At 39.3% G+C, this 10665-nt stretch overlaps 1 protein-coding gene across 1 annotated transcript; it reads right to left on the bottom strand.

Annotated features, from left to right (window-relative positions):
* Positions 1-300: 300 nt before the first annotated feature.
* On the bottom strand, positions 301-9988 carry hic2 (hypermethylated in cancer 2). The gene is made up of 2 exons (XM_056240683.1): positions 9741-9988; positions 301-4314 (listed from the first exon to the last, which is right to left on the bottom strand). Exon 2 carries the CDS (start codon positions 4282-4284, stop codon positions 2605-2607), a length of 1680 nt encoding a protein of 559 aa, XP_056096658.1. The 5' UTR covers positions 4285-4314; positions 9741-9988; the 3' UTR covers positions 301-2604.
* Positions 9989-10665: the final 677 nt, after the last annotated feature.

Below are 10665 nucleotides of genomic sequence, written 5' to 3'. Positions count from 1 at the left end.
AATCAAATGAAGAGCTTGTAAATTAGTAAGATATCAGTGGGAACTTTTTCCTGGAATCCTGATCAGTACAACTGACATCAGAAACATCAAAAATATTTAAAAAGTCTCCCTGAGTTGAGATGTGTATCAACACCAGAGCGCACTTATACTGTAACAAAACAAATTTCAACATCCAAGATATGCACAACCTTGAAAATGAGACTTTTTGTTGAAGGTCTTGCATTCAGTTAAAAGTTATAACAGGCTATTGGGGTTAGCTTTGGTGTTAATGCTGCAAAGACATGAATATTGAGTGTTTAGAGAAATTATAAATGTCTCCAATGTATTGAATTTGAATAACTAATGGAGACACTTGAAAATTAAACTTGAATAAGCTCAATTAAAGACCAAAAGGATTCCAGGAAAAAGATGGCTGTAAACATTGCTCCGTTAACACGACTATAGCGGCACCCCACAGTTCATCGTTAGCAAGCACAAACAAGCTTTTGGAGAAAGAACCAAAAAAAAAGGAATGCCATTAAGACTTTTACATTAAGATGGCTAAGAATTATTCATGGAATGTGATACACTGGGATTGGCAAATTTTTTTATCTGTAACAGAGTTAAGAAATGAAGATGGCAGCGAAGAATTCAGCACTGGACTATACATCCATCAGCGTTTACCCAACACTGACCATGTAACATTCACTCGACAGTTACCAGCATTTTGAATAACCATAAATTATTTTTAACATGCACACTTTACATAATACCTATACCTCGAATGAATAAATGATAATGGTTTTTACGCGACGCCACATAACTTAGCATCGTTTTAGAACAAGGTTTTATTTGGGGCTGATGACTAATAAGCAATCCAGTGCATCAATTCCTCCTCACTCAGTAAGCTTTCCAAGTATGGTCGACATGTAACAAAAACCTACAACACTCGTAATGCTCTCGCACGTTTTTTTTTTCTTGCTCTGAACTAAAACAAATTAGTCCTTTTGAAGTTCTTCAAAGTCTCTCTGCAGACAAAGTAAGAAACCAAAAGACACTCTTGAGAAACTAACTGTAAACTTAAAAAAACGGAAAGCCAGCGGCCCACCATCCACCAGAAGACAGAAGTTCATTGGTTTTTAGTAAAATGTCAAGTACAAACTAACATCCCACTACATTGCTCTTCATGAAGAACTAAAAGACAAAAGTACATCCTTACCTCCTGCAATGCAATCTAAAACCTTTGGTAGGGATATTCTACAGGAAACATTTGTTGGTAAGCCATTCTCCCCAATATTAAATTTATCTTTGGATTTCTCTGACATAAAACTCTCAATACCTTAAATACATGCGCCCAAAGAAGCTATTCTCTACATTAATGCTTTAAAAAAAGAAAAACCTTTGTTGATGGGCAGGTGACAACTACTTTGAAAGCCTCAGTGAACTTTATACATCTATATTCAGAGACCTCCATAGTTCCAATGAATGTATTGTTCTTAATTAAGAGGTAGCAATGAGACAAGTCCATACGGACTCGCCTTGTTCAGTGAAGGGAAAAAATGTAATTTAAAAAAAAGAAGTGAAAAACAACAGTACCGACAGAATTTATGAAGTTCAACATCACTAAAATGAACCCTGCCCAACCCATCACCCAAACCAACCCAACCCTCTCTGATCCCAAAAGAAATAAAGGAAAGAATTTCCAGTTAAAACAATCACAGAGGCATATCAATAAGTTATCTAAAGAAAACTAAAAACAAGTACCTTTAAGTTTGGCTTTTCTTTGAGAGTAAACCCCTATATGCTAATACGAGTAAACAACAAAGGACACCCATGGCCTCTCGTCACCACTTTGCCATTGGCTTGCATCCAGATGTATGAGCAGGGTACATTATGGTATTTCCATGCTAAATCTGATAACTGAATCAACCACAGTACAAAACTTATCAACGACCCTGTATTCCAGCTACACCTAGAATAAAGCCAATGGATGTGATGTGCAGAGTAGGTATACTGGGATATGTTTGGTTCGATGCACAAAGCTTTTATGAAACACCACATAAATGATGACAGACAAGCCATCTTGCATGTCTGACAACACTATCTTTGAGACCCTTAGGAGACACTTCAAAGAATTTAACCTTTCTATATAGAATAACCTGGTCATTACAAGCCCAAACCTTGCTGAGAGTTTTACATGGACTATACCACCAGAACTCTCGAGAGTGATACTTTAACAAGGACCAAGACTGGAAAGAAGGAATATTTCTGGGATACCAAGAAAAACAATCAGGCAGCCAACATGGACTCCAGATATATCGTAAAAGCAAAAGCAGTGGTTGAGAGTGGTCACAATATCCCAAGAAATCATACAGCAACATTAGTACCCAATTTTTACATTCACAGCAATATTCAAAAAGAAAAAAAAAATCATAAGCCCATAAACTCATACCGGTTGGTTTATTCTTTCCATTGTTGGGGCTCATTGTTTGAAAGGCTCCTCCTGTAATTTACAGCAGAAGAGAATCCTGCTTTGGGTTTTCGGCTCCTTGCAGTGTACTTCAAAAGGAAGAGGTGTGCATTGACTCTTTTTGCTGAGGGTCTTCTGTTCAAGGTGTCTTTGGCTTATGACGGAGAGGTATGCATTCGTAGGTGGCTAATGAGGTTACGCTGCTGAGTAAATTTCCCCCCACATAGCTGACATTCGTACGGCTTCTCACCTGAGTGAACCCGCATGTGCTCCGTGAGCCGGTACTGGCGGGTAAAGCGCATGCCGCACTCCTCACAGGCAAAGGGCTTCAGCCCCAGGTGGCTACGCATGTGGCGCGTCATGGTGCCACGTTGGGTGAACATCTTGCCGCAGATGTTGCAGGGGAAGGGACGGGTGAGCCAGTGGGTCTTTTCATGTTGACGAAGAGTGGCTGGATCTTTGTAGCTCTTGTTGCAGACCGAGCAGCTAAAGCGACGTGACTCTGTGCCGTGGATATGGGTTATTTGCGAAGACAAGTCTTCTGCTTCTACTTCATCTTCCTTTGGATAGGAATCATCATCCTCCTCTTTAATGTACAACTCTTCCTCTGTGTGGGTCTCCACATGGGCGTTCAGCTCCTCAGAGCTCGGGAAGCCTTTACCACAGGGAATGCAAACGTAAAGGTTGTCACCGAGTGCAGGCTCAAAGCCTTCCTGGCGGTAGACGTAATTGGCGCTATTCCGGCCACCTTCGCTCTCGCTCTGTCCGCTCTCTTCACTTTGCTCCTGTCCATTCTCTAAATCTTCCTCTTTACACTGGTAGGATGCTTTGGAGTTGCCATTACCTCCACCAGGGAGCCTCTCCCCAGACACTTTCAATCTTTTGGTGACTCCGTTGGGTAAAGTTTTAAGTTTTGTATCTTCAACCTTTTTGCCTTCACTTTTGGGTTGCCGCCTCTGCCGGGTAACCTGCCGGGAGCTTTTATGCAGGTCAACTTCTGGAGGTGGTTGGCTTTCTTCACATTCTCCTCCACCCAGCTCCATGGGCTCTCCAGCGGTGAGGTTTGGCGTGTTGGTGTTCTCATCAAATGAGGCACTGTTGGCTGTGGATTCTGAGGCAGACTGAGGTGATTCTTGTGGGATGCTGCTGGGACTGACTTCTTCAGTGGCTGTGCTCCCTGAGGGGCTTTTCTTGGAAAGGTCTAGGCCAAGTTCCTGCATGCCACAACTGCCGTTGCTTCCGTTCTTACTCGTTGAGGGACTGAGCGAATTCACAGAGGTGGCACCGTGGGCATTTCTTGCAAACATCTCGTCCTCAGACAAGTCATCTTTGAGTAGCTCCTCATGCCTCTTTGTCTTCTCACTGTCTTTTAACCCTGACATTTGGTTTGGAATTACAGGTGTAGAGGATAGCCTTTGGTTCCTAGAAGTTCTTCCATTGGTAGGCGTGGTGGGTTTATTAAGAAGGGATCTCCCATTACGCTTGAGCTTCTTCCTGCAGAGAGCAGCTAAGTCATGAAGTTGGAGGTAGCTTGCTGCCGTTAGAAGGGCATTGAAATTTTGGTCACTGAACTGATCAGATGACAAAAGCTTGCCAGTGTAAATGAAGTCTAGAACCTGCCGGAAAACCGACGGGTTGACCATGTCTGTATCGAGGTTAATCAAGTTGTCATGAAGGATAAGGGATTTGAAATAGATACTGCTGGCTGCCAGAATGTTCTTGTGTGCCCGAAAAAGGGCATTTTCTACTACTATAATCACATCACAGAGATAACCTTTGGCTCTTTGTTGGTTTAGCTGCAGCAGCAATTGTTTGGCATGATTTGGCAATTCCATTTCCTCCAACTTTTTCTTCACCTATGAAACCTAAAACAGAAAAAAAAAGTTAGTTATTGTCAAGGGGGAAGAAAACATTCATGTTTTACAGCAAACACTTGTAGCAAAAACTTGTTTCTGACCCATGTTGACATATTTGCAATTGGGTGTGGTATACTGAAGCACCCGTCCCTTATTTTTAAACAGTCAATAGTTACATCACAGCTTTCTGGTCAGTCGCAGGAGGATCTGATTGGACAAAATCCTGTGCAGTGCAACATTAGTGACAAATATTTTTGGTTAACTTTACAAACAAAGGATAATTGTATAGATTAAGTGTGTATAGCTGCTAAAAATAAATTGTCAATGTTTCAGAACACTAGTATAAAGATTAAGTGAAGCCACAAAACTCTTATGACCAATCCACATCATCAGAATACAATCAAACAGAACAGGGTCTTAAATAAAGTCTAGAAATGATATGCTCTAAATTCAAACTTTTAAGCACAAATCCAGACCATAGCAACTATGGTATCTGCTGTCAGAGCATGCTTGTGGAGAAAGCATAGTCTATATAGTATGATAGTATCCATAAGCTGGCATCTTATTCTTCAAGTGTGGACAATTTCTCAACTTTCAGCTAAAAGCAGAGAATGAATAAAAGGCTTGAACAGTAACAGTGAATTTCTTTTCTTCTGAGGGCGTCCACTATGGCTTAACGTCCCTGCCAGCAGTCATTAATGCCAGCCTCCAGGGTCATTCCCTTTGTTGTGATATGGGGGTTGGGTGAAAAAGGCTAGTGGACGTCAACGACGGGCCTGTGTGACAGACAGCTTGAAACCTGAGCTGGGATATCACCAAGGGTGTGGTGGGAAACAGGTAAACCAGCACCCTTTCCACAGGACGAACAGGCCTCAGCTTGCAGCAGAATCTTTGTAATGCGGCAAAGAAGGTTTCTGGCACTCAGACCAACCGAGACTGGCGTGTCAATTATCTTTGCACAAAGCCCAAACACATTTTCACATTTCACAACACTGTGATTATTCAATGCCTTCTTTCAGGACAATTGACGACAAAAATTAGCCAGGCTACCCGCCCCTGAGGAACTTTTTTTTTTTTTACTGGATTATTGTAAAAGTTTCCCTTGCATATTTGAGTCAATAAAATCCATAATGATACAGATTTAAATGAAAGCCTAAAAATAACTACTTCAGAAACGTGTTTACAAACCATGCTGAATATTTATCAGTTGCTCCAGTGAAGTCAGTCTTACATAGATTAACTATTTATTATGTACAACCAAGTCAAAACCAATAATGGAGACAGGAAACCAGTCAGCAGAATTTCAGTCAGCAGAGTTCACGACTGTTTAAAGCTAACTAATGATTACTCAGGAATTTGAAAAAAATAAATATGAAGTGAACTTCACTAGATATTTAATTCCCACCAATGTAGTACATTAAAAGGGCAAAAATGTAAAGCAACAGCTTATGAATAAAAAAAAACTCCATTTCATACTTCATTATAAAGGGAAAACAGGCTGAGTATTTTAATACTATTTCATGTTTACAATCTGAACAAAGTCTGAACCCTAAATGGCTTCTCTCATATCTCCAGTTACTTGTCACATAAAAACCAGTATGCCCAGACATAAAACTAAACCCTATTTGCCTGATATCAATACTCCCAGGTTATTTATAGGCCTCAAGTACAGTGGTACAATTAAAGAACTGCCTAGATAACAATAAACCACAACAGTTAGGGGAAAACTTAGATAGCACCCAAAACCCACTGCCCAAAAAACAAAAGACTTTTGAGAAACCCATTTATCTAGAAGTTGCACACAATTCTTGATAAGATGCTGCTGGTCTTTCAATTGCTTTGCCGACATTCCGACCTCTCCTCAAAGACCAGCAGTCCTGTCCCAGAGATGAAACAACTACTCTAATCAGCGAGATTGCTGCCTGAAAAAAGTCAAAGTGCAAAAGAGGCCAGTAACAACACGGGTAAACAAGTCTGGCAAGGACTGCGCTTAACCTCATAAACAAGCTTATCCTGTGGCACGGACCCCTGGGGCGCCGATTTTATTGTCTTGATGCCATAAAAACACAGAGAGCACTTTTGCTCTTATGAAAAGGGGCATTGGTGATACAAAACATTATTCATGAGATGCATCCGTCACATATAATATCTACCCTACAGCAAATTTTTAAGAACAAGAAACAACCATAAACATAATACATTTTTAAAGTGCCAGAAAGCTTCAGTGAGGATTCAAGGTAACTAAAATCTCTAAACATTAGGATCTCCAAGAATATTGATGAAGTTTGGTTAATAACATCAGGTGGGTTAACTTGATAAGAGACACTTTCATAGATGCCTACAGACATTAAGATCTAAGTGCTTACTGTAACCAACCACCAGCCTCGAGAGACCCGGGCCAACCTGGAAGCCAAGCAAACCTGATCCAAATAATCTGATGAATGACCTCAACTAAGAGATAACACAATATCACTTATCTGAAGAATTCAAGGCCTTCATCCACTGTCTGTGTGCATTTTATTCAATGTTACGCGCTATTTGGGCTACAAAAAAAACGATTTCCAACCAAAAACATGCATAAAACCTTCCTAATGATGATGACAAAACAACTAGCTGCTGCCTGTCAACTATTTTTAAGTCTGTAAACTGACATGTCATAATGGATATTAAACAAAATTGCTTGAGAAGGAAAGCTGCTTGAGAAGTGGGGCATACAATTAGGATTTTTATTTGGAATAACGTGCTGCAATGAATCATGCACGATAAGACCAGAATGTGCATTTAAACAGTTCTTACAAAAAGACCACTTGCACTGTGATTACATCATTGATCATTTTGAATAATGTTTGAGAAACTGCTGAACGAAATTGCATTTCTAGGCATGCGAAAATGCATCTGGGTACACTGCTGGGCTAAAATTTGTAGAATACCTGAGAAACTGGACTCAACCGACGAAAATTGTCAGAGGACAGCAAACAACCACATTCTCACAAACCTGTTTCAAAGGTACTCTACACAAAACTTCTGTGCATTTTGCAATTTTACTCACCGAAGATTACAACACATGACATGTTCAATATAACAGAGAGGCTATTTATCTGTGATGGAAACCAAGAATTAGGGAATCTGGGGCAAAACCAACCACTCAACCAGATTGGGCAACCCTGGAATAACCCTCAATAGATAAATCACATTCATATTCGTCAACATCTACACAATCATGTCTGCTGATATCCTCAAGAAGTGGTTAAAAGGTTCCAGGTTAAAAGGATCTAAGCAATAAACATGCCAAGCATGTTAGGTGAGATTTCAGAGATGGGGTGATGCCTTAACACGACATGCACACCATGCATGCATTGATACGTACGCATGAACATCTAAACTGGCCTAAAAGGTTCAAACTAAACAATTAAGTAGAGGCTAACCTATATTCTGATGAAATGACTCTAGTTGAATCATTTCAATCAACCAAAAAACAATGTTTACAGCCATTTCCCCCCATTTACCATGAGGGGAATTTAAAGAATAAGTCAAACATACTTCATCATTATTACCCAACCAGACAAGGCTAGTACAGGTGGCATGACTAGATGAACAGATAAAGCTGTCAGAAACATTGTATATTTCATTAAGAACCGGAGGAAAAGATTGTTCTCCTTTGAAAGACAAACAAATACACAAACAAACAAATAAGAATTCAATCAAAATGCAAACCCACACCACAATTACTAACGATCTTCTAAACAAACTGTCTTCAAGTGCCGTTCCCGCCCCATCCACTCAATAGATCTGATCATCTGCATTATTCAAAGCAGAAACCGAGGGCTGCCTTTCGTAAGAGTATTGATTAGATGTTAACATGAATGCCACTACATCTGTTAAACACATCTTTTATTCTCGTTTTCTCTGACCTTTGTAGAGGACAACAAAACAATTATGACAGACAGGGCCAGTTTGAGCTCGCAGAGAAGCGTCTGGACGCAACCTCTACAATTTGAAGATAAGGCTCACTGGACCATGGACCTAAACATCAGAGCCTCATTCCCAAAGGAAAGCAAAGCATGCATCTGCAGGTTTGCTTACCTTGAAAACATCCATCACAACAGCATGGACAGGAGGCATAACAGGCTGTTTCATGTGCACGTTTTGTACAAAAATCACAATATCATCAGTTAAAAATTCTTGTATGTCTCATTCAAGCAAACTGTCACACAGAAAGGGAGTTACTTTAGTGCTGTGGCACTGCTCTAAATCCACCAACCACTGTAAAACAAGCCCCTTCCCCCAGCCCATTAAAATGGATGAGATTAAAAGGGTCCTTCAAGCACTCCTTAAGATATAGAAGTAAAATAATTTAATATAAAATTCATGCATCATTGAAATAACAATAAGAGCCAAGAACCACACAAGCACTTTAGAATATCAGATGCACTTCATAATGCAACAAAGCACCTAACATATATTTCCATATAAATCCACATACACATGCATTACAAGAAAAAATAAGAACCTAAAATCTTCACTGGAATATCTTATTGCATGCAGTAATAAAGCAAAACTACAGTGCCTGGCAATGGTGACCTGTCACAACACTTAGAATTTACATATGAACTGTAACATAAAATGCTGGGTAAAAAGTTATCCATCTTAATGTCTGTACGGCTTATATGTCTCATTTTTGCACAAGAAACAAACTCAATCACTTCACCAGCGTTGCTTCATTATCATTATTACACACATTCATGATGATACGAATGTACAAGCACACAAACACAGCAGCCAAGACTCGACAGATAGCACAATAAATTAGGTTTCCCTTTTTTACACTCATAAATTACGATTTGCAATTATGAATTTAAATAAACAAACATGAGTAACCCGAAGTCTTCATCTAAATGCATGCATTAACAACAAACACATATTACACAAGAGCATTATAAATGTAAAAAGCGATAGTTTAATGCATGCATTAATAATGCAAAAAATATATATATATCACAAATACCCCATATGAGCATTATACATGTTAAAGGGTAAAACAGTGACTGAGGGAGGGGTGAAACAGGAATGCTGTCCACATAAAGGGCCACTGATCGGGTTTTGCCATTAAGGTAACCGACGGATCATTTGTATTAAAGTATAAAGATGCACTAAACACCTAAATCATGTCTCAAAGATTGCATTTGGTAATAGCATGAGCAATGCTGGAACAGGTATAGGGCTTTTGGATAAAACACACATATCTGCCCCTGCCAGGCTGCGCTCGCGCGGTGTGTGCATTAAAAGCCCAGTGGGCACGCGACAAGAGCAGTATGTTAGAGGAATCAGTGTTTCTTTAAAAAAATAAGAAACCCCTCTCAAACCCCCGTTAAACCGCAGTCATGCCCCCCTCACAACACAAAACAAACGCGTATGTAATAATAAAGTATCTGTACCTTAAAGCATCGACAGAAGCTCTTCAAACAGTCATTCTGTTTTCACATCTCACAGCTTTCCGAGCGCCATCTTGCCTGCAAGCTTGTGTGACGTGAGAAATCCTCACCCCTGACCCAAATTTGAATAAGAAGCAGTAAAGAGAGGGGGAGAGAGGGTAAATGCCCTGCCTCTGCCAGCCACACACTCTCATTTGCCTAAACAGCCCAGGGCTGCTGCTGAAATGGTGTAACGTGCCATGACCTGCCACTGCTGCTGCCAGATTTGCAATCCAAATGCTCCTGTGTGACTCTGGCACGCGCATCTTCATGTTGTAAGGCTGCTGTTTTCGAGTATAATAGTTCTAATAATTATACATGCAATTTACTAGATGGAATATTTGTACTTTGACAAATGCTTTTTTTTACACTAGTGAACTGAAGAGCATTTAGAATTTGCAGCTACAGCATCTAAAACACACATTAGCCATGTACATTTAGGTATTGCTGACAAATCTAACATAAAAAGTTTTTGTTTATAGAATTTATGTGTGTATACACACACCCATATATGTACAGTATGCATATATATAAACACACACATAGTAAACATAAACTTTTTATGGTAGATGTCATTAAGCGATTTGACGAGCACTAATTTATATAAATTGTAGCCTAAAATCTTAATGCTGAAAACAACATCATAAAATTTGTCAGCTATACCAATCTTCATATGTATATGGGAAGAAATTATTGCAAGGAAAAATATGTAATTCATGTATTAAAGAAGTTATATTTAGGAAGTAATAAACTATTGACATACAATTGCAAATTTCGAAATTAAAAAGTTATTCAATATTGTTAACATTGTTATATTGTGATTGTGATATATTAAGTGCATCTTACATAGAAATATCCTTAAAATATCTTTAAAAATATCATAAAAATG

This window comes from Rhinichthys klamathensis, unplaced genomic scaffold (assembly GCF_029890125.1).
Source record: "Rhinichthys klamathensis goyatoka isolate OS25496 unplaced genomic scaffold, OSU_Roscu_1.1 h1tg000606l_1, whole genome shotgun sequence".
NCBI lineage: Eukaryota > Metazoa > Chordata > Actinopteri > Cypriniformes > Leuciscidae > Rhinichthys > Rhinichthys klamathensis.
This window is presented reverse-complemented; position numbering and strand designations above follow the sequence as displayed.

What these genes read in the sequence shown, in the direction of transcription:
- hic2 (XM_056240683.1), bottom strand. Translation starts at nt 4,284, where the DNA reads ATGGAATTGCCAAATCATGCCAAACAATTGCTGCTGCAGCTAAACCAA.